This window comes from Trichomycterus rosablanca, chromosome 4 (genome assembly GCF_030014385.1).
Source record: "Trichomycterus rosablanca isolate fTriRos1 chromosome 4, fTriRos1.hap1, whole genome shotgun sequence".
NCBI lineage: Eukaryota > Metazoa > Chordata > Actinopteri > Siluriformes > Trichomycteridae > Trichomycterus > Trichomycterus rosablanca.
In genome coordinates, this window is record NC_085991.1 from 24171494 (window position 1) to 24196947 (window position 25454).

Genomic DNA, 25454 nt, shown 5'->3' on the forward strand with positions numbered 1-25454 from the left:
ATATATATATATATATTAAACTTGTGAGCTGATGAATCTTATGTAATGTGTAACTACCTGTTCTGTCATGTATGTCACCAAAGTGTAAAACATGATGCTAAAATCCTAATAACTAAATAAATAACTTTTTAAGTATGTCTTTAAAAACTTGTGACTCACCCCTAAGCCACAAGTGTTATTTTGGCTGTATGCTTTGGGTCATTGTTGTGTTTAAAGGTGAACTGTTGCCTCAGTCTAAGTTTGTGTGCCCTCTAAAGAAAGTTCTCTTTAAGTATGTTCTTACCAGTTTCCATGTCCCTGTCACAGAGAAGTACCCCATAGCATAGTGCTGCCACCACCTTGTTTCACCATAGGAATGGTATTAGCCAGGTGATGTACAATGCCTGTTTTTCAACAAACAGAGTGCTTGCCATCCTTTTCACATAGTTACACCTTCCTTCATGGAGTCCTTCATGGAGTCTTTTACATGGTTAAATAAGAAGCTTTGCTTTTTCCTATTCAGACTGAATGAGGCCACTGTGGTCCTAGACACACTCAGAGACTTAGATATTGTTTTATATTTTTTTCCTGATTTATGTCTTGCCTTATTTTAATCATGAAGATACACAGACAGTTCCACTGACTTTATGCCTTGCAATGTAAATCGTGGGCCCTTAAATACCCAGGTGTGTGGGTTTCCAAGCAATGCCCACTAATACAAAGGCAACACTTCGACTAACTGGGTTCTAGACACAGGATGCACCTGACCACAATTTGCCATAGCAAACAACCTGAGTACTGTGTAATGTAGTGCATATACAACTTTTATCAGATGATATTTAGTTATTAATGTGCCTTACTTAATTAACAGCGTCACCTAGAGTCACAATATTCGGCTGTGACAGAGTTCGATGTAACGTCGGGTAATTTTACTATTACACTTTATTGGTCAGTTTGTGTTGTCATTTACATGTGGGGCGGTTCTTGACTCGTGTTGTGTTTCGTACGAGGTTCTCTCTGACATAAGTGTCTGTCCGGTTTTGTTTCAAATCGCTTACTATCGCACTACATAGTGTTGACTTCTACTAATGGTGTTGTTGCTATTGTAGCACAGTATTTCGTACATGAGTTGTGATTTGAGACGCAGTCTGTAACGCTGAGATGCGAGTGTAAAGTGTTTCTGTGGACTGAAGTGCAGTATTAGGTAAGTATTAACGCTGGATACAGTCGTTACATCTGACCGGAATACTTTTACTACGGTTAAAGAGAAGATTATAACGATGTAAAAATTCTTATTATTTTACTATACGAGTTTACAGTTTCTGCCTAATAAAACTAAAGCTAGCTAAGTTCGTGTAATAACCGAAGACTGTGCATGACTGTCTGTGAGCTTAACATACTTATAGTTGTGCACACAAAACCGTGGCTTTCCTGCAATATATTTTAAACCATCAACCGAATTATTGTATATATTTTTTATGTGAAATACAGTCTCAATGTTACTTTATTTAACTGCAGCGTTAGCCTAGCCTACCTAGCTAGCCTTGTGTCAATACTCGAAGGTCAAAATCAATGAGCGCCTCAACTGTAATATTGCAGCATGTACAAAACACATAATTACTCATTTATAAGGGGCAAAGTTTCATGTATGTACAACGTTTTCAGTAAGGGTCTCAGATAATTAAATGCTAAAGTTGTAGTATAGATTGAATTGGAGGGACTTCTACGTGTACACCGATCAGCCATAACATTAAAACCACCTCCTTGTTTCTACACTCACTGTCCATTTTATCAGCTCCACTTACCATATAGAAGCTCTTTGTAGTTCTACAATTACTGACTGTAGTCCATCTGTTTGTTTGCATGCTTTGTTAGCCCCCTTTCATGCTGTTCTTTAATGGTCAGGACCCCCACAGGACCACTACAGAGTAGGTATTATTAGGTGGTGGATCATTCTCAGCACTGCAGTGACACTGACATAGTGGTGTGTTAGTGTGTGTTGTGCTGGTATGAGTGGATCAGACACATCAGCACTGCTGGAGGTTTTAAACACCTCACTGTCACTGCTGGACTGAGAATAGTCCACCAACCAACTAGGTAGGAGTGTCTAATAGAGTGGACAGTGAGTGGACACTGTATTTAAAAACTCCACCAGCGCTGCTGTGTCTTATATACTCATACCAGCACAACACACACTAACACACCACCACCATGTCAGTGTCACTGCAGTGCTGAGAATCTTCCACCACCTAAATAATACCTACTCTTTGGGGGTCCTGACCATTGAAGAACAGGGTGAAAGCAGGCTAAAAAGGTATGTAGAGAAACAGATGGACTACAGTCAGTAATTGTAGAACTACAAAGTGCTTCTATATGGTAAGTGAGCTGATAAAACGGACAGTGAGTGTAGAAACAAGGAGGTGGTTTTAATGTTATGGCTGATCGGTGTATGTCTCTAATGTGACTGGCAGTATTAAAAGCAAACTGGCACTGTGTTTTGCAACTTCTTTTTATCAGTGTTGCAGTATTTATGTTCTGATTACATTGCCAGAAATTTTCACTATATATACTTCACTTATTAGGATTTTAACGTCATGTTTTACACTTTGGTTACATTCATGACAGGACAGGAGTTACTGATTACACAAGATTCATCAGTTCAAGTCTTTAATGTCAAACACAGTCATGGACAATATTGTATCTCCAATTCACCTCACTTGCATGTCTTTGGACTGTGGGAGGAAACCGGAGCTTCCGGAGGAAACCCACGCAGACACGGGGAGAACATGCAAACTCCACACAGAAAGGACTCAGACCACTCCACCTGGGTATCATCACAATATAGAAAAAATAAGAACAGATACATATTGACTAGTGCACAAGTACGGTGTTTTTAAAGACCCATTTAACAGCATTTATGTAGTCTTTCATAAGTGCCCAGTTTCTGCAAGCCTGTGTCATAGGCGAGAAATTTGAAACTAGTTTAAAATGTTACAGGTAAAGGCAGTTAAATTCATACTGTTATACTGATGAGCCAAATCATTAAGAAGATCCCCCAATTCATTTATATTGTGGATGTAATGGTGAGGAATATATGAAACGTCGGGGTGATTAGAGTTACTGTTAGTACTCATGTTGAATGCAGCATTTACGTGCATCATAAAAATCTGAGTAACATGTATAAGGACCAAATTAAAAGACTGTGTTGAAGTATGTCTGAACCAGCAAGGGGTGCTCACAGGCAGCCATGGTGAGTACACACTGACAGCGGTCCATGAAACGGCAAAACAGGAAACGCTGTTGGGCGGCCAAAACTCACTGATGCCAGAGAACATTAAGGGTACAGTCTGGTATGGACCAACAGTTGGCAAGCAGGCATTGAAACTGACCATTGGAGCAATGGAATAAGGTTGACTGTTTTAATAAAGGCAGTTTTTTTTTTTTTGAAGCATTTTCTTCCCATTTTCCTCCCGATTTGGTGCACTCAGTTTGTATTCCACTGCTGAGGGATACCCGGTTGCATCCAAGGAGAGCACGTCGCTGTACACACCTTTTACTTACACAGCGTATGAAGATCCCACCCCACACATAGTCCGGCCCCCACCCTGCAGATACGGTGGCCAAATAGTATCTGCTGCAGGCACTGCCAATTGTGCCTGCCAGATGGCGCCCAGCCCACCGGTGGCAACGCCGAGTTTCGAGCCGAGGAGAATATCCCGCTGTGCCACCTGGGTGCCCAGGCAGTTTTTACAAAAAATCTAAATCATGCGGACTGCTGGGCAAGTGTGCGTCATTTACCAATTGAGAAGAGATGGCAACAGGATGCACGAACCATCTGGCAGCATAAAAAAAGGTTATGGACCTGCCAGAATGTACTAGTAGCAGATAGGACACATTTAGTTGTTTTGTGGAGTTTATGTCTTGGCAGGTCAGAGCTGTTTCGACTGCATATTAGGAGGTGGGTTCCTTGGTGTATGTTAGCTAAAATAATTCATTCTTTAGTATGAAGTTTTTTTTAAGAAAGAGAAAATACAACAAATGTTTTGTTAGTACATTGTCCTCACAGTCTCTACATGTCTAAAATACCAAATCTATTATTAAATGTGAAGATGCATTTTGGAAACAATTATTTTGCCTCCTTCTGTGTTGACAATGCTGTTTAATTCAGGCCAAAATGACACCTTGTAGACTACACCGCAAATGTTTTCGTAATTTGTTAATTTGCTCCTTGTGTTGCAGTGCACTCATCATAGATGTGATTGAAAGATGAGTACCAGATCGACTGCTGGAAAGGTTCGAAATGTGGACAGCAATCCCTGCATTGAGGTAAAGTGTGTTTGCTTTGGTAAAAATCATTTCAAGTTTACATAGTATGCAGTGCATTCGGACAGTATTCAGATCACTTTACTTTTTGCACACTTTTTGCTGTCATGGATTCTGACTGTAGTCCATCTGTTTCTCTACATATTTTTTTAGCCTGCTTTCACCCTCTTCTTTAATATCCAGGACCCCCACAGGACCACCACAGAGCAGGTATTATTTAGGTGGTGGATCATTCTCAGCACTGCAGTTACAATGACATGGTGGTGGTGTGTTAGTGTGTGTTGTGCTGGTATGAGTGGATGAGACACAGCAGCGCTGCTGGGGTTTTTAAATACTGTGTCCACTCACTGTCCACTCTATTAGACACTCCTACCTAGTTGGTCCACCTTGTAGATGTAAAGTCAGAGATGATCACTCATCTATTGCTGCTGTTTGAGTTGGTCATATTATAGACCTTCATCAGTGGTCACAGGACGCTGCCCACGGGGCGCTGTTGGCTGGATATTTTTGGTTGGTGGACTATTCTCAGTCCAGCAGTGACAGTGAGGTGTTTAAAAACTCCAGCAGCATTGCTGTGTCTTATCCACTCATACCAGCACAACACACACTAACACACCACCACCATGTCAGTGTCACTGCAGGAATGATCCACCACCCAAATAATACCTGCTCTGTAGTGGTCCTATGGGGGTCCTGACTATTGAAGAACAGCATGAAAGGGGGTTAACAAAGTATGCAGAGAAACAGATGGACTACAGTCAGTAATTGTAGAACTACAAAGTGCTTGTATATGGTAAGTGGAGCTGATAAAATTGACAGTGAGTGTAGAAACAGGGTGGTGGTTTTAATGTTATGGCTAATCGGTGTATAAAACAATATATAATGTTTGAATGTTTCGATATAGAACAATAAGGGCTTTGGTCAGGGACATATTAATTACTTAAAAAAAAAATGTAGAAGTCCTGTTCAGAGATAGGATAACCTATTGGACAGATAACAATCTATACACTTAGGCCATTATGGCAGACTGCCAAGATGGAAGCCATGGTTGAAAGTAAATGTAGAAATCACTGTGTTTTTTTTATTTTATTTGCATTTTCCATACTGTCCCAACTTTTTCTGATTTAAAAATTAAATATAGTTCATAGAATTTAATTTATTGTTTCCTACTGTTTCCTACTGCTCAGGGACCCAACAGTGGCAACTTGGTGGTGGTGGGGCTTGAACCGGCAACCTTCTGTTTACTAGTCCAGTACCTTAACCACTGAGCTATCACTGGCCAACAGTAACATGTAATCCTATTTTAAAACTCCAGTGTGCACACAAGCATTTAGACGATTTTGAACAATGGTCTGATGAATCAAAAATAAAACTCTTTGGCAGTAATGCATCTTGTCACATTTGAAGAAGAAAGGAGGATTGCATGTGAGATCCCAGGAACCGCATACTCATAGTAAAGTGCAGATTTGAATGCATCATGATATATGAAGCTGCTATAAATAATAGACCTTAACCTAGATATGGCAGTAACATTTAAACACATTAAATAATTCCACTTCCCATACAACATTTTTTCGCTCTTTTGTGTGCAGGAAAGTGATGGCTCACAGAAGTGCCTGGAAGCTTATAACTATGATAAGAACATGTGCTCTGCGTACTTCTTGAAGTATAAGAATTGCAGAAAGTACTGGGTGAGTACCTCCACATTTTTCAGGATTGACTAAAATGCTTTTACAAGCAGTCATCATAAAACACTCTACCATAACATATGGGCCATGCAACGTAGGCTAGCTGTATCTGGTCATGTAATAGCAAATTTCGTACAGAGTTTATCTGGGTTCATAAAAAAAATCTCATCCCAGTCGAATTAGAAACAATTGGATTTTAACAAACATGTCTCAAAGCTCCTGAGGTTTGTATTCTTGACAGTTGAAATGATGTGAAAAAACAATATAGAACTTGAGGAATTGTTTGCAGCTCTCCCAGCATGGAGCACTATGTTACTGGGACTATGCACAATGTCCCACATACGGCGAACCCCTATTAGTAGGCTCTGTATGTATGAAGGTAGATAAAAAGTCAGTTACGCTGAACGGTTACAGCAGGAACACAGTTTGATCACTTTTCTGCCTTCTGCCAAAAATCAATTGTAGTACACAAGCTTTACCCCAGGTCAGAGTTGTCACCTTTCAATCTAAAAAGAACAAAATCCTGTTTATCTAGCCACTTTTATCTCATCAGTACTTTTATTTGTTAAAATGCTCCCTAAAACTTTAAACGTGTGACATCCCTTAACATCCCTTAATGTGACAAATTATAGAAAGTGTTTAGTTGCAGTTAGTTCAGGTTTCCTTCCACTACCCTTTCACAATACACACAGCATGGTAGAAGTGGCCATTATACACCCATCAGCCATAACATTAAAACCACCTCCTTGTTTCTACACTCACTGTCCATTTTATCAGCTCCACTTACCATATAGAAGCACTTTGTAGTTCTACAATTACTGACTGTAGTCCGTCTGTTTCTCTGCATGCTTTGTTAGCCCCCTTTCATGCTGTTCTTTAATGGTCAGGATCACTACAGAGCAGGTATTATTAGGTGGTGGATCATTCTCAGCACTGCAGTGACAATGACATGGTGGTGGTGTGTTAGTGTGTGTTGTGCTGGTATGAGTGGATCAGACACAGCAGTGCTGCTGGAGTTTTTAAATACCTCACTGTCACTTCTGGACTGAGAATAGTCCACCAACCAAAAATATACCCAGCCAACAGCACCCTGTGGGCAGCATCCTGTGACCACTGATTAAGGTCTAGAAGATGACCAATTCAAACAGCAGCAATAGATGAGCGATCGTCTCTGACTTTACATCTACAAGGTGGAACAACTAGGTAGGAGTGGACAGTGAGTGGACACGGTATTAAAAAATTTCAGCAGCGCTGCTGTGTCTGATCCACTCATACCAGCACAACACACACTAACACACCACCACCATGTCATTGTCACTGCAGTGCTGAGAATGATCCACCACCTAAATAATACCTGTTCTGTGGTGGCCCTGTGGGAGTCCTGACCATTGAACAACAGGGTGAAAGCAGGCTAAAACAGTATATTGAGAAACAGATGGACTACAGTCAGTAATTGTAGAACCACAAAGTGCTTCTATATGGTAAGTGGAGTTGATAAAATAGACAGTGAGGAGGTGCTTTTAATGTTATGGCTGATCAGTGTAAGTTTGTGGCACTGCACGGGTCACATGGTCAGCAACAATACTCAGATAGACTATGACCTTCAAACAACCGTAGCCTCAGATTTATGCTCTTGACTGACACAAATGGAACTTAATGTGGTCTTCAGCATACAACAGTATGTTGTACATTCTGCTTTCCTTCTCACCATGTTTGTAGCTTTTCTGTCAACTTGAGTCAGTCTGCCACTCACTGGATGTTTTTTTATTCTTCAAAGTCAACATTGGAGGTATAAACTGTGAATCCGCAATTTTGGACATATTGAAACAAGACTGTCTCGTACAAAGAAACAGGCCACAATCAGAGTCACTCAGTTCACATTTCCTCCCAGTCTGATGTTTGATGTAAACTTTACCTTCAGCTCTTGTGCTAGTGTTCTGGCTAATTGGTAGCTAATGAATAAGCATGTGTGCAGGTAGATACAGACACAGATGAGCCAAAACATTAGGACCATCTACCTAATAGGCTGCCAAAACAGCTCAGCAGCCCAATACACAGAAGAGTTTAATGCACTGTGTTGTGACACATTCACATTACTAGTATTTAAATTATCTGCAGATTGCCTTCATGTTCACTGACATCAATGTGCCTAGGCTACCCAACAGTCTGTCAGTGCTATCTGGTTTGTCCCTCCTTGAACCACTGTCGCACCCCTGTTTGTTTTATTGTTTCCCAGTCATCTGGCCTTAATAATTTGGCTCTTATCAAAATCACTCAGGTTTTTATACTGCCCATATCTGCTGCATTCAACACATGTATTACGAGTAATTACCATCACCCAAACATTTAATGTCTGACCATGACATGCACATTAGGGGGTGATCCTAATGTTTTGGCTTATCTGTGTATGTTTGTAGAAATGTAACATTCTGTATCTAATGACTTTCTTCCAGCATGGTGTGATGCTACAACGCAGGCGTGAAGGATTAAAGCCAGACATGCCTACAGCTGAAGAGAGAGAAGAAATAATAGATGCACTGGGAGGGAAACCCTACTGAAACACACACGGACACAGAGTGAACTCATTTTTAGGAACTTGTTCTGTTGCGCCTGACTTAATAGTGCAACATTGCTTTTGCCTCTCAGAGGGGCTGTATGTGTGAATAAGTAAGTCCTTCTAATAAGACTGTAGTTACACTTCAGCATGCATCCTTGTGTGTCTGCTTGAGAGTGCGAGCATGTTTGTGGTAAGTATTTGAACAAAACATACTTGAACAATAAAAAAGAAGAGATGTCTGTCAATCTGTTCAACCAGTAAACATTGGAATGAGTACGGATTTTGTTAGATTTTTAAATAAATAATGTTTAAAGTCATTTTTACTATTAGTTGTACTTCTTACATCGGATGCTCTGGTAGAGCAGCAGTCTAACAAGCTAGCCCACCAATAAATGCAAAGATCTTGAGCTCTTAAGTTTCACTTTCAGTTCTGCTACAGGCTGTTTGGGTGTCTACACAGACGTGATGTCTGAGAAGGGGTGGGCTGAAGGCTTATTGCTGCTTCCATTGCAGCCTACGCTGACTGGTCGATGGCATTCGCACAGAGATGAATAATAATGGAGATCAGTGTGTGACTGTCAATGTGCAGTACGGATTCTTGTGTAAACCCACCTTGTGCAAGTGAAAAGACACAGATAAGGAGATACACCTGGGGAACTGGATACTGCTGGATTAGGAAAAAGAGGAAAATCTTTGTGTCTAAAGCCAACTAATTTTGCAGAAAATAATACATATGGCCAAAAGTAGACATCTTTAAACTAGTGGATTTGGGTATTGCAGCTACAGCCATAAAGTCCCCTGAAAACAGAAAGGTAGTTATAATTTGTAAACTTGTAAAAAGGACCAAGTCAGTCCAGTCAGTTCTGTAGTCAAACAAGTGTTGGTTATAATAGCTTACAGAACTGAATCACCAACTGATAAATAATCTACTACTTAAAGAGAGGTGTAAAGCACACAGCAATTGGACTCTAAAACTATAAGATTGTGTTCTCTGTAGTGATGAATCGGGCTTTGCTACCTGGCAGTGTGATGTATAAATCTGTAACAAGTCTACTTTACCCACCATCAAATTTTTACCCACCACATCATGCTGGTCAGAGTCACTTAATACAATAGTAATACATGCTGTACAAGGTGCCAGTCTATTACAAGGCACCACACACTTATGCATTTATCTGCTTACACTTAGCTACAGTTTAAACCAATTTATCTTTTGCATGGTTTGAGTACTGGTGGTGGTCTCAGAGTAGATAAAGGAAACCCACATGTACACAGGGAATATAGCAAAACTCTTAATTTACAGTCACTGGAGGTGAGGACCAAACTTCTTTCCCAAGATCTATGTAGCTTTGCTGCACCCACTTTACTATCTGCATTGCCTTGCCATAAACTCTGTTAATGGTGAAGATTTTAAAATAAGATTACTAACGTGAAAAAACACGTGCTGGCTTTGATCTGTATACAGATTTATAACGTGGGTTTTTCGGATCAGACTGCGTCGTTAACAATACAAACACAGGTACAGGATATTTTCCAGGCAAATTCAGAAAGACTTGCACTTCCTATACTCGCCTCTTGAGGGTGGTACGATCCTACATTACACATACAGTGTAGATTCCAAAAGTTTTCATTTACTGTATATTTTTGTGTTGTGTTCTTGATGAAAAAATTAATAAGAGCTACCTGCAATTTGAATTGATTGGACATAGTTCGGAAATACACACCTGGTCACTACAAAGAACAAAGTCCAATAATTTGTCTGTGGATCGCCTCTGTCAGACTGTAAAAAATAGACCATGGAAAGATAAAAACAATATTAAGAGTTTGAGGCTTTCCAGGACCACTATTGTGGCGAGCCTGTTCCACCTAAGGAGCTTCCATACTGGTGCTTCTTCAGTACAAGCACTACAGTGGGATTTGGATTATTTAAGATCTAAGAAATATCTGGTGGTGATGTAGAAGGATCACCTATTAGACCTATCTAGTAAACTGGTGAAACGAAGAATAATGTTTAAGTACAGTTGGGTAGTGGGAGTGGTTCAGTGTTGGTGCTGCTTGGCCCTTGATCCTCAGTTTCTTGTATTGTATTTAGTAACAGTTGTAAGTTGTTTTGAATAAAAGTGTCTGTTAAATGCCATAAATGTAAATGTAAAGGCCTTGGTCAGGGAGGTAATCAAAAAAACCAATGGTCACTCTAAAAGAGCTACAAAAGTCCTGTACAGCAATAGGAGAACCTTTTGGATGGACAAGTATATATGCAACGCTCCCTAAATCAGGCCTTTATGTCAGAGTGGAAGGATGGGGAGAACTGTTGGGTGAAACGCATTTGGCTGTCCACAATGGATGCTGTCCACATTGGGTAAAAAAAAAAAAAGCTCTTGTCTCATAGCACATATACCGATTAGGCATAACATTATGACCATCTCCTTGTTTCTACACTCACTGTCCATTTTATCAGTTCCACTTACCATATAGAAGCACTTTGTAGTTCTACAAGTACTGACTGTAGTCCATCTGTTTGTCTGCATGCTTTGTTAGCCCCCTTTCATGCTGTTCTTTAATGGTCAGGACCCTGGACCACTACAGAGTAGGTATTATCTGGGTGGTGGATCATTCTCAGCACTGCAGTGACACTGACATGGTGGTGGTGTGTTAGTGTGTGTTGTGCTGGTATGAGTGGATAAGACACAGCAATGCTGATGGAGTTTTTAAACACCTCACTGTCACTGCTGGACTGAGAATAATCCACCAACCAAAAATATCCAGCCAACAGCGTCCTGCGACCACTGATGAAGGTCTAGAAGATGACCAACTCAAACAGCAGCAATAGATGAGCGATCGTCTCTGACTTTACATCTACAAGGTGAACCAACTAGGTAGGAGTGTCAGAGTGGACAGTGAGTGGACACGGTATTAAAAAAACTCAAGCAGCACTAACACCAGCACAACACACACTAACACACCACCACTATGTCATTGTCACTGCAGTGCTAAGAATGATTCACCACCTAAATAATACCTGCTCTGTGGTGGTCCTGACCATTGAAGAACAGCATGAAAGGGGGCTAACAAAGCATGCAGAGAAACAGATGGACTACAATCAGTTCTTAAGGTAAAGTGTGGGATTGTAGCACTGTTATTTACTGTAGATATACAGTAATACTATGTATCATGTACAGTATACACAAATGTGCAATGTATACAGATGTGCAGTGTATACAGATACATGGACAAGGTAGTTATATTTAAAGTGCCCAGAGTAATATTACAGTATATAAGTACATGGAGGATTGTCACAAACAGCCTGACCAGTGCAGAATAAGGCAGTAATAATATGATTACACTGACTGCAGAACTACAGAAAAATGTGTCCAGTGCAGATGATTATGAATTGATGATTAGATGAATTTGAGTCCCTGGTTGTAAAGTCTGATGGCTGCAGGGGGAAATGGCCTGCAGAAGTGTTCCTTTCTGCAACGGGACAGGAGCAGTCTGCTGCTCAATGTACTCCTCAGTCCCTGTAGTATTCTATGGAGTAAACAGAAGGGGTTCTTCATAACTGCTGACGCTTCTGCCAGTATCCACTTCCCCGCACCATCTCCACTGTGTCCAGTTTCACCCTCAGGACTGAGCCGGCCTCCTTGATGATCTTGTTAAGTTTACTGGTGTCCTTAACTGTGATATTGCTGCCCCAGCACACACCACCACAGACTCATAGAAGGTTTTTAGCAGCTTGCCTCTCACTAAGGGACCTCAGCCTCCTCTGGCCCTTCTTATACAGCCAGGTCCCAAGTTGTCACACCCATGTTCTCATCCTAAATGGTAACTGGAGCTGGAGAAGATTTCTTTTTTCAGAAATCCGCCAGAAGCTCTGTTATCTTCCTGAATAGGAAGATGGTTGGAGATGGTTGTATTGGAACCATTATGTGTAGCTCCATGAATAATGGTTTCAAATGCCTAAATGTAGATGAGCAAAGCTTGTAGATATGTAAAGAGCTTGTAGATTTGCAGCGGTAATTGTGTCCAGATAGGCTTCTACTTTATTTGAAAACTCTATTTATTAAGAATATTAAAAACAAATAACGGGCCGCTCAGGTGGCGCAGTGGTAAAAACCCACACTGGAACCAGAGCTGGGATCTCGAATACATTGTATAGAATCTCAGCTCTGCCTGCCGGCTAGGCTGTTGTTCAGATATGGGCGGGACTAAGTCGGATGGGGTCTCTCTCTCATGACTGGTGCAATTACGACCTCTGCTGGCTGATTGATGGCGCCTGCACAGAGATGAGAAAAGAGTGCTCTCAGGGTGTGTCTCTCCGTACACAATGCTGAGCTGCACTTGTCAAAGTGTAGGTGATAATATGCATACGGCATGCTGCCCACGTGTCGGAGGGGGCATGGGTTAGCTTCGTTCTCCTCAGTCAGAGCGGAGATCGGTATTGGTGGAGAGGAAGCATGATGCAATTGGGCAATTGGACGTGCTAAAAGGGAGAAAAAGGGAGAAAATGCATGAAAAAAAAAATGACATCACTTTTCTACAGTCACCTTCCAATGCATTTTTTCCCACCGTCATACCAATTTTTTAATGCCATCAGCAAAAAATGTTTTCACATGCTGCTTTCATATCATCATCACATGAAAATCTTCTTTCCCTTAAAGCTTCCCCTTACAAGCTCTTTTTCAGTCTCTCAGACATGACCACTCCTCCCACCTTCACTGTTTCCAATCAAAATATAAAAGCATGGAAACTTTTTGAGATCTCTCGTATTAAAAAGGGTCTGAATACTTTGGTAGATAAAATTTTGATTTGTTTTTTTACATCTTATGAAACACTAAATGTTTCCCATCATTATTACATCATACACTGCCTGGCCAAAAAAAAGGTCACCACCTGGATTTAACTAAGCAAATAGGTAAGAGCCTCCCATTGGATAATTATTGCATGGGTGATTATGTTTCAGCTGGCAACAAGTTTTATAAAACGGATAGTTCCGGTCCTAAAATCTGATTGGCTGAGCCGTGTTCGAAGCCGTTGTAAAATCCCCGATAAACGCACACCTAGGACCACCTCACATCATTCCAAATTAATACGCCACTGAATAGAGAAAGTTAATGTTATTTTCGCCCTCACGTTGCCTAGCAACACTGTTAATCGGATTACCTTGCGTCGCGGAAGAATGCTTTATTGTAAGTTTATACACAATAAATACATTTATGATTAAACATTGTTGTATTTATTATATTTTATGTTGACCGCCGTTTTATAAAAGCAATAAGCCACTCGAGACCGTACGTTACTGTTACGATTTTAGCACGGGGAAAGAAGTTTTAGGCACTCCGCTTCGCATCGTGCCAAAAAACTTCATCCCCGTGCTAAAATCACAGTAACGTACGGCCTCTCGTGGCTTATTGCTTTAATTTAACCCTAACTGATGCAGTGAGTAGCTTCTCAAGATGTTAACCTGTTTCAGAAGGGTCAAATGATTGGCATGCATCAAGCAGAGAAAACATCTAAGGAGATTGCTGAAACTACTAAAATCGGGTTAAGAACTGTCCAACGCATTATTAAAAAGTGGAAGGACAGTGGGGAAACATCATCTTCGAGGAAGGAATGTGGTCGGAAAAAAATCTTGAATGATCGTGATCGGCGATCACTTAAACGTTTGGTGAAATCAGATGGTAGAAAAACTACAGTAGAACTCAGGGATGTTTAATAGTGACAGTAAGAGCATTTCCACACACACAATGTGAAGGGAACTCAAGGGATTGGGACTAAACAGCTGTGTAGCCTTAATAAAACCACTTGTCAGTGAGGCTAACCGGCAAAAACGGCTTCAATTTGCTAGGGAGCATAAAGATTGGACTCTGGAGCAATGGAAGAAGGTCATGTGATCTGATGAGTCCAGATTTACCCTGTTCCAGAGTGATGGGCGCATCAGGGTAAGAAGAGAGGCGGCTGAAGTGATGCACCCATCATGCCTAGTGCCTACCGTTCAAGCCTGTGGGGGCAGTGCTATGATCTGGGGTTGCTGCAGTCGGTCAGGTCTAGGTTCAGCAACGTTATGTGCCCAAAGAATGAGGTCAGCTGACTACCTGAATATACTGAACCACCAGGTTATTCCATCAGTGGATTTTTTCTTCCCTGATGGCACGGGCATATTCCAAGATGACAATGCCAGGATTCATCGGGCTCAAATTGTGAAAGAGTGGTTCAGGGAGCACGAGACATCATTTTCACACATGGATTGGCCACCACAGAGTCCAGACCTGAACCCCATTGAGAATCTGTGGGATGTGCTGGAGAAGACTTTGCGCAGTGGTCCAAATCTCCCATCATCAATACAAGATCTTGGGGAAAAATTAATGCAACTCTGGACAGAAATAAATGTTGTGACATTGCAGAAGCTTGTGGAAACGATGCCACAGCGAATGCGTGCAGTAATCAAAGCTAAAGGCGGTCCAACGAAATATTACAGTGTGTGATAAAATCTACAACACAAGTGTGCAAAGATTCATAGGATGTGAATACTTACTAAATCCACTGTATCAGCCCTGTCTGATTTAAACCGTCTCTCCCTGTGAGCTTGTTTGGTAATCAGACTAACGGTCCTTGTTATTGTTAATGCCTCACTAAACTTGTGTGCATTGTTTTAAGCACTTTGAAGAGCAGCCAACCTGACACAAGCTGACTAACCGTGGGTGTTGGTATGCGTCATCTCCCACTCATGTCACGACTCCCGGTGGCTAGCATGTTTTATTAGTGTGGTCCAGGTTTGTAGGCTCTACTACATGTCGGTAAGAACCACACACTAGATTGCCTAAAGTATGTACACACCTCTTCTAATTATCATATGTAGGTGTTATAGCCAGGCCTTTATGTCCAACATCAGTGACTGACCTTACAAATGCTCCTTTGACATATGCACATACACACTTCACAATGTTATGGGAAGCTTTTCCTGAAAAGAGGAGGCTGTTATAGCTGCAAATATGGGGCCACTCCATATTACTGCTTATGGTGTTGGAATGTGATGTCCAACAAGCTCATTTTAGGTGTCCGAATTCATTTAATGTCTCATGTAAAATACACTGATCAGCCATAACATTAAAACCACCTCTTTGTTTCTACACTCACTGTCCATTTTATCAGCTCCACTTACCATATAGGAGCACTCTGTAGTTCTACAATTACTGACTGTAGTCCATCTATTTCTCTACATATCATTTTAACCTGCTTTCACCCTGTTCTTCAATGGTCAGGACCCCCACAGGACCACCACAGAGCAGGTATTATTTAGGTGGTAGATCATTCTCAGCACTGCAGTGACAATGACATGGTGGTGGTGTGTTAGTGTGTGTTGTGCTGGTATGAGTGGATCAGACACAGCAGTGCTGCTGGAGTTTTTAAATACAGTGTCCACTCACTGTCCACTCTATTACGACACTTCTACCCGGTTGGTCCACCTTGTAGATGTAAAGTCAGAGACGATCGCTCATCTATTGCTGCTGTTTGAGTTGGTCATCTTCTAGACCTTCATCAGTGGTCACAGGACGCTGCCCACGGGGTGCTGTTGGCTGGATATTATTGGTTGGTGGACTATTCTCAGTCCAGCAGTGACAGTGAGGTGTTTAAAAACTCCATCAGCATTGCTTTGTCTGATCCACTCATACCAGCACAACACACACTAACACACCACCACCATGTCAGTGTCACTGCAGTGCTGAGAATGATCCACCACCTAAATAATACCTAGTCTGTGGTGGTCCTATGGGGGTCCTGACCATTGAAGAACAGGGTTAAAGCAGGCTAAAAAAGTGTATAAAAAAATAGATGGACTACAGTCAGTAATTGTAGAACTACAAAGTGCTTCTATATGGTAAGCGGAGCTGATAAAATGGACAGTGAGTGTAGAAACAAGGAGATGGTTATAATGTTATGCCTAATCGGTGTTCTTACTGCTTATGTATTGACAATATGATAATGTATGGGTGGTGGGTAATATGGACTTTTTGTGCACTTTGTATTGTGGATTTGATTTCAAATAGATACCTGTATATTTGCCAGGTCGCACAGTGGCCGAGAGCCAGGTTCGAATCCCAGCTGGTGTCTACACAGACACGTTTGGTTATCTCTGGGGGTGGACTGGCTGAAGCTCTGTGATGGATTAGTGCCCTATCTGGGGTTTTCCTGCTTTGCCCCCAATATTTCCAGGTTAAACAGAACCTGGCACGACCCTGACCAGGATGAAGTGGTTTATAAAAATGTAATAAAACACAAAGTGAGCAAAAGGTCAAGAGATCTGAATACTTTCTGAATTCACTGGATGCTATATGATGACTCTGTTTAATAGAAATATGGCTCTATTTTTATTATTATGTACAATATTAGAACTCTGCTGTAAACCCTTACTAACTTTGACTATCTATGCGGGTATTTTGGAATAATGCCCATCCCCACTTTTAGGATGTTTTAAAGTAAGGTCTCAGGTTGCACCAGTAAATGATTCCATATGACGCACAAGTCCAAGACACTTATTCTGACTGCTGACATTAACATGACCTTAGAAATTCCTCAGCCACTTGTAACAACGTATGTGTTGGAGTATTTTTTCGGATAATGTTAGCTCTTCATGTCTAATAAAAATGTACATACTAAGCTTTAATGAAATATATTTCGTATTATTTAATACTACCAAAATCATTCTTTCATGTTCAATACCTGCCTTATTTAATTGATGATTTTTACTTGAAGCCAGCTTTGCAGAATAACGATACCTCTAGTTAAAATAGATTGTTTTGTTAAATTGAAGGTACATCCTAATATATATATATACACACCAATCAACCATAACATTAAAACTTTATAGTTCTTCAATTACTGACTGTAGTCCATCTATTTCTGTACATACCTTTTTAGACTGCTTTCACCCTGTTCTTCAATGGTCAGGACCCCCACAGGACCACTACAGAGCAGGTATTATTTAGGTGGTGGGTCATTCTCAGCACTGCAGTGACACTGACATGGTGGTGGTGTGTTAGTGTGTGTTGTGCTGGTATGAGCGGATCAGACACAGCAGCGCTGCTGGAGTTTTTAAATACCGTGTCCACTCACTGTCCACTCTATTAGACACTCCTACCTGGTTGGTCCACCTTGTAGATGTAAAGTCAGAGACAATTTGGTCATCTTCTAGACCTTCATCAGTGGTCACGTGACGCTGCCCACAGTGCGCTGTTTGCTGGATATTTTTGATTCGTGGAATATTCTCAGTCCAGCAGTGACAGTGAGGTGTTTAAAAACTCCAGCAGCGCTGCTGTGTCTTATCCATTTATACCAGCACAACACACACTAACACATTACCACCATGTCAGTGTCACTGCAGTGCTGAGAATGATCCACCACCCAAATAATACCTACTCTGTAGTGGTCCTGTGGGGGTCCTGACCATTGAAGAACAGCATGAAAGGGGACTAACAAAGCATGTAGAGAAACAGATGGACTACAGTCAGTAATTGTAGAACTACAAAGTGCTTCTATATGGTAAGTGGAGCTGATAAAATGGACTGTGTGTAGAAACAAGGAGGTGGTTTTAATGTTATGGCTGATTGGTGTATATAAATATATATACAGTACAGGCCAAAAGTTTGGACACACCAGCCAAAAGTTTGGACACACCTTCTCTTCAATGTTTTTTCTTGATTATTTTTTATTTTCTACATTGTAGATTAATACTGAAGACATCCAAACTATGAAGAATTATGTAGTGAACCAAAAAGTGTTAAACAAACCAGAATATGTTTTATATTTTACCAACTCTACCTCTGCACAACCCAACTGATGGTCTCAAACACATTAAAAAAGCAACAAATTCCAAAAATTCACTCTAGACAAGGCACAAACATTCATTGAAAACCATTCCAGGTGGAAACCTAATAAAGCTGGTTGAGAAAATTTCAAAGAGTGTGCAAATCTGTCATTAAAGCAAAAGATGGCTACTTTGAAGAATCTAAAATATAAAACATATTCTGGTTTATTTAACACTTTTCTGTTTACTACATAATTCCATACGTGTTCCTTCATAGTTTGGATGTCTTTAGTATTAATCTACAATGTAGAAAATGTAAAAAAATTCAGAAAAACCACAGGAATGAGAAGGTGTGTCCAAACTTTTGGCCTGTACTGTATAGTTTTGTTTATGCATTTTCTCCCGCCTTTAGCGTGTCCAATTGCGCGATTGTATTATGCTTCCTCTCCACTGATACTGATCCCCGCTCTGATTGAGGAGAACGAAGCTAACTCACGGCCCCTCCGACACGTGTGCAGCAGCCGACTGCATCTTTTCACCCGTGCTAGGCGATTACATATGCGGATCAGCTTTGTGTACGGAGAGCCTGATCAATGAATTATTCCTCAACTCTGTGCAGGAGTCATCAATCAGCCAGAAGAGGTCGCAATTGCATCAGTTATGAGAGAGTCCCTATCTGGCTTTTCCCACCCTGTATGAACAACAAGCCAATCATTGTTCGTGTAGCCACCCAGCCCAGCCAATATGTAAATACTCAGAATATTGAAATAAATTATGCACTAAAATGTCATATTTAAGTCTCTTCTGAGTAGAGAATGTTTTAATTTTATTTTACTCAGAAAATCAACAACACATGGAAAGACGTCCAAATGTTCATACTACTTTTTTAGATGGTACAGGCAAATAACTGGCACAATGGTTTCATATTTAATAGAATTTTTCTTCTTGCACAGTTAAAAGAAAAGATCACTGTCATACTTATTTTGTGCCTAGTGGTTGAATTTGTAAAAAAACCCATGAATCCAAGTGAAATATGAATGAGCAATCATCGACATCCTTCTGAACAAAGCACTAGGTTATTATGAAAGAATGCAGAGTAATAGTTGTGTTATTATCATAATAGAGGATAAAGGGAGATCTGATTAAACCACTGTGTTCATTATTGTTGTTAGATCACTAATCATCTGTGCAGAGGAAATATTCCTTGAAGCCCTGTAATCCATCTTGAGTAAGTGTGGAATGCAGTAGGTTGTAAAATACACTTTATTTGCTCAGTGGAATAGTTCATCACCCTGAGTAAAACCGGTACATGTTTTCTCATACTGGGTGGGCTGAATATAGAATTACGCTCTCCCCAATGAGTTGCATTTGTGAATCATACAAACCTGTATGACATTTGCATATTTAGTAGTACTGCAAACTCACATGCACACAAAGTCACTATTAAATATTATTATTCAGTCCATTTGTTTAATTCTTTTCTATTTTATTTATTCAACCCCAAATCAAAAAAAGTTGGGATGGAAAATGCAAATAAAAAAAATGCTTTGTTCCTTACATTTACTTTTTTATTTTGAACCCAAGATATTTCAATATACCTCCATTCCTGCATTTCAGGCCTGCAACACATTCCAGAAAAAGTTAGGACGGGGGCAATTCAGGGCTAGTCATGAGGTGAGAAAACTAAATAACGATGTGATTCCAAACAGGTGATGTCGACAGGTGATTGTAATCATGGTTTGATACAAAAGCAGCATCCAGGATAGATGACCAGAGGATCTCCAGTTTGTCAACAAATGTGTGAGAAAATTATTAAAATGTTTAAAAACAATGTACCTCAAAGAAAGATTGGAGGGGATTTGCATATTTCTCCCTCTACAGTGCATAATATCATTAAACCATTCAAGGAATCAAGAGGAATTTCAGTGTGTAAAGGCCAAGGGCGCAAGCTTAAGCTGAACGCTCCTGATCTTCAATCCCTCAGACGGCACTGACATCAAATACCACCACTCAACAATAGCTGATATAACCACATGGGTGAGGGATTACTTTGGCAAACCTTTGTCAAGCACTACAATACAGAGTTACATGCACAAATGCCACTTAAAACTTTACTGTGCAAAAAAGAAGCCTTATGTTAACCATGTCTAGAAGCAGCACCAACTTCTCTGGTCTGATGGACCATCACACAGTGGAAACATGTATTGTGGTCAGATGAATCAGCATTCCAGGTGGAAAAAGACCATCCAGACTGTTATCAGCAACAAGTCCAAAAGCCAGGGTCTGTCATGGTATGGGGCTGTGTCAGTGCCCTTGGCAAAGGTCATTTACACTTCTGTGATGGCAGCATTAATGCAGAAAAGTACATTGAGATCTTAGAGCAACATATGCTGCCTTCAAGACGTCATCTTTTTCAGGGACGTTCATGCATTTTTCAACAAGACAATGCAAAACCACCTGCTGCACACATTACATGCCTGCAGTCCTGACCTGTCCCCAATAGAGAATGTGTGGAGAATTTTGAAATGAAAAATGAGACAGCGATGACCCCGTACTGTTGCACATCTTAAGACGTGTTTGCAGGGAGAATGAGACAAAATAAAAACTGCAACACTAAATCACTTGGTATCATCGGTGCCAAAACATCTTTTAAGTGTGGTGAAAAGGAATAGCAACATCACAAAGTGGTAAATGCTTTACTGTCCCAACTTTTTTGAAATGTGTTGCAGGCCTGAAATGCAGGAATGGAACATGAAATATCTCATGTTCATACAGTCCGCAATTAAATAAAACTCAAAGTAAGAAACTTCCATGCTGTCCATGCTGATTTGGGGTTGTACATCTCCCCTTAATGGTCTCCATTTTCAGCATGCTCCCTCTGACCAATGGGGATTCGTATTGTGTACAGAGAGTCTGCAGATAGCAGAGCTTAGACTCAAATGTGTGAGTTCCAAATGTCATGCTAGCATGCACTTGGTTTTACCTCTGTGCCACACAAGCAGCCAATTTGTATAATGATATGAAAAACTTTATCGAGTTTTACACTGAAGCAAGTTGTGTTGTCAGTAAAAACATATATATCCAAATTTTTGAAAGGGCTATAGTAATGGTTTAGTTTATACTTTCATCCACAATACATGACCTTCATAAAATGAATACACAGTTGTTATCTACTGTGTTAGTGCTGCAGCTGTAAGGTATTTAGATTCTTTGAATATTATACCACAGAGATAGCACGGCTCAACTCTAAATATGTCAGGTGATACCAGTTTGAATAAAAGCTTGCAAACTGCCTTAAAAAACCGTTACTAAATTTCTAATATAATTTTCTTACGTAATGAATATAAAAACTCTACACAACACATATACAGGTCCTTCTCAAAAAATTAGCATATTGTGATAAAGTTCATTATTTTCCATAATGTAATGATAAAAATTAAACTTTCATATATTTTAGATTCATTGCACACCAACTGAAATATTTCAGGTCTTTTATTGTTTTAATACTGATGATTTTGGCATACAGCTCATGAAAACCCAAAATTCCTATCTCAAAACATTAGCATATTTCATCCGACCAATAAAAGAAAAGTGTTTTTAATACAAAAAAAGTCAACCTTCAAATAATTATGTTCAGTTATGCACTTAATACTTGGTCGGGAATCCTTTTGCAGAAATGACTGCTTCAATGCGGCGTGGCATGGAGGCAATCAGCCTGTGGCACTGCTGAGGTGTTATGGAGGCCCAGGATGCTTCGATAGCGGCCTTAAGCTCATCCAGAGTGTTGGGTCTTGTGTCTCTCAACTTTCTCTTCACAATATCCCACAGATTCTCTATGGGGTTCAGGTCAGGAGAGTTGGCAGGCCAATTGAGCACAGTAATACCATGGTCAGTAAACCATTCACCAGTGGTTTTGGCACTGTGAGCAGGTGCCAGGTCGTGCTGAAAAATGAAATCTTCATCTCCATAAAGCTTTTCAGCAGATGGAAGCATGAAGTGCTCCAAAATCTCCTGATAGCTAGCTGCATTTACCCTGCCCTTGATAAAACACAGTGGACCAACACCAGCAGCTGACATGGCACCCCAGACCATCACTGACTGTGGGTACTTGACACTGGACTTCAGGCATTTTGGCATTTCCTTCTCCCCAGTCTTCCTCCAGACTCTGGCACCTTGATTTCCGAATGACATGCAAAATTTGCTTTCATCCGAAAACAGTACTTTGGACCACTGAGCAACAGTCCAGTGCTGCTTCTCTGTAGCCCAGGTCAGGCGCTTCTGCCGCTGTTTCTGGTTCAAAAGTGGCTTGACCTGGGGAATGCGGCACCTGTAGCCCATTTCCTGCACACGCCTGTGCACGGTGGCTCTGGATGTTTCTACTCCAGACTCAGTCCACTGCTTCCGCAGGTCCCCCAAGGTCTGTAATCGGCCCTTCTCCACAATCTTCCTCAGGGTCCGGTCACCTCTTCTCGTTGTGCAGCGTTTTCTGCCACACTTTTTCCTTCCCACAGACTTCCCACTGAGGTGCCTTGATACAGCACTCTGGGAACAGCCTATTCGTTCAGAAATTTATTTCTGTGTCTTACCCTCTTGCTTGAGGGTGTCAATGATGGCCTTCTGGACAGCAGTCAGGTCGGCAGTCTTACCCATGAATGCAGTTTTGAGTAATGAACCAGGCTGGGAGTTTTTAAAAGCCTCAGGAATCTTTTGCAGGTGTTTAGAGTTAATTCGTTGATTCAGATGATTAGGTTAATAGCTCGTTTAGAGAACCTTTTCATGATATGCTAATTTTTTGAGATTTCTAATTTTGGGTTTTCATGAGCTGTATGCCAAAATCATCAGTATTAAAACAATAAAAGACCTGAAATATTTCAGTTGGTGTGCAATGAATTTAAAATATATGAAAGTTTAATTTTTATCATTACATTATGGAAAATAATGAACTTTATCACAATATGCTAATTTTTTGAGAAGGACCTGTATAGTTTAGCTATCTCTTCTAGTTGAATAGGCATTACATATACTGGCATTACATATACACCGATCAACCATAACATTAAAACCACCTCCTTGTTTCTACACTCACTGTCCATTTTATCAGCTCCACTTACCATATAGAAGCACTTTGTAGTTCTACAATTACTGACTGTAGTCCGTCTGTTTCTCTGCATGCTTTGTTAGCCCCCTTTCATGCTGTTCTTTAATGGTCAGGACTCTCCCAAAACCACTACAGAGTAGGTATTATTTGGGTGGTGGATCATTCTCAGCACTGCAGTGACACTGACTTGGTGGTGGTGTGTTAGTGTGTGTTGTGCTGGTATGAGTGGATCAGACACAGAAATGCTGATGTATCGGTGTATCAACAACTGTATAAAATATGGCGCAATAGTGACATCAAAAACAAGAAGAAATTGTCAAGCAGGCTTACCACGAGGGATCTTCAAAAAGTTTCCACACTTTTATATTTTCGGAGTAGTAGTAGTGTCTGAGAGAGCTTATAGTCCAGATTTAGCTGCACCTGAATACCACTTTTTTGGACGCTCAAAAAAGCTTTAAGGGGAAGATTTTCATGTGATGATGTGAAAGCAGTGGTGCATCAGTGGCTATGTGCTCAACCAACGCTGGGAAAAATACATCGGAAGGTGACTGTAGAAAAGTGATGTCATTTGTTTTTGAAATTCTTAATAAATAGAGTTTTAAAAACTGCAGAAACTTTTTGAGAAACCCTTGTACATGTGAAAACAATCTCTTATATTCTTCATATGTCTGGGCTGTAGCGAAGGATGGCAAAAAATACATCCAAGCCCTGCTACATCTTGCAAAAAACTTTATCAAGTCTGCCAAAAGTATGCGGGAACCTGTGTTATGGTCTGATAAGACCAACATTTTGGCCGTAATTCCACAAGGTATGTTTGGCACAAAAACAATACTGCACATCACCAAATCAACACCATACTCACAATGAAGCATGGTGGTGGCAGCATTATGCTTTGGGGTTGTTTTTCCTTGGCTGGAACTAGGGATTTGGTCAAGGTGTATAGAATCATGAACAGTTCCAAATATGAGTCAATATTGGCAGCAAACCTTCAAGTCTCTGCTAAAAGGATGAAGATGAATTTTACCTTTCAGTGTGGCAGTGACCCCAAGTATACCTCCACATCCACAAAACAATGGTTTCACCAAAGATCAAAGAATGTCCATCCTATTGTTTTAATTATCATTTTATTTTATGTTTTATTTATTTTTAATTAAAAAGAATTGGACTATTTTCACATTATACAGATAAAAGCTAAAATGCACTTTATATTAATTATTTTCATGAATTCATAAAAATCAACACTGGAATATGAATCAACGTTTAGGCTGTTATTTTGGCCAGCACACAAAAGAATAAAAAACAATAGCTACAATAGAACTCTTAAACTTTGCAGTTTGTTCTATGCTTTAATGGAATGGTAGGACACCAGCTTGCTACCACAATGAAAAGATTTCACATTCTACCCTTCTAAATCTGCATGTTAGGAGATTCCACGTGGTAAATGTGTCATATATGTTGGTCATTTAAATAATTTAAACTTAAATATTTTAAATGCAAATATATCTAACAGGTCAGCACATGGTGCAGCAGGTAGTATTAGTGCCACAGGGCCCTGGGTTTATTACTTATTTCTTTTTACTGTATGGTGGAGTTTGGCTTGCACTTCCAGTGTGCTTTGGGACTTCAGCTTGGTTTAGTGCTCTGTTCAGGGTATTCCTGCCTGCACCTAGTGTTTTCCGGTGGAACAGACCCCGCCACAATCCTGACCACGATAAAGCGGTTGATTAAATAAATAAAAAAACTATATAAAAATGAAATACCAAATACTAAAAAAATTCTGAAATGCATCCAAATTATTTTCAAGGGTTCAACTTTTCACTTATGTTGATTATTTTCATCTGATTTCATTTTCCTCAACACTGGGCACTAAGCAGAAACTCCCTGAACAGGATGCCAACCATTGCAAGGCTTCAGTTAACTCCCATTCTCAGACACAGCCAATCATGTCTGTGTAGAAGCCCAGACAGCTAATAGCACCAATAAAGATTCAAATCCATGCTAATAATA

At 40.3% G+C, this 25454-nt stretch overlaps 1 protein-coding gene across 2 annotated transcripts; it reads left to right on the plus strand.

Annotated features, from left to right (window-relative positions):
- Positions 1-1082: 1082 nt before the first annotated feature.
- On the plus strand, positions 1083-8864 carry chchd7 (coiled-coil-helix-coiled-coil-helix domain containing 7). 2 transcript variants are annotated; one of them, XM_062993115.1, is made up of 4 exons: positions 1083-1183; positions 4219-4305; positions 5895-5993; positions 8444-8864. In XM_062993115.1, exons 2-4 carry the CDS (start codon positions 4246-4248, stop codon positions 8546-8548), a joined length of 264 nt encoding a protein of 87 aa, XP_062849185.1. In that variant the 5' UTR covers positions 1083-1183; positions 4219-4245; the 3' UTR covers positions 8549-8864. The 2 variants fall into 2 exon arrangements, with proteins under 2 accessions (XP_062849185.1, XP_062849186.1); XM_062993116.1 differs by lacking the exon at positions 1083-1183 and adding an exon at positions 1192-1261.
- The last annotated feature ends 16590 nt before the right edge of the window (positions 8865-25454 follow it).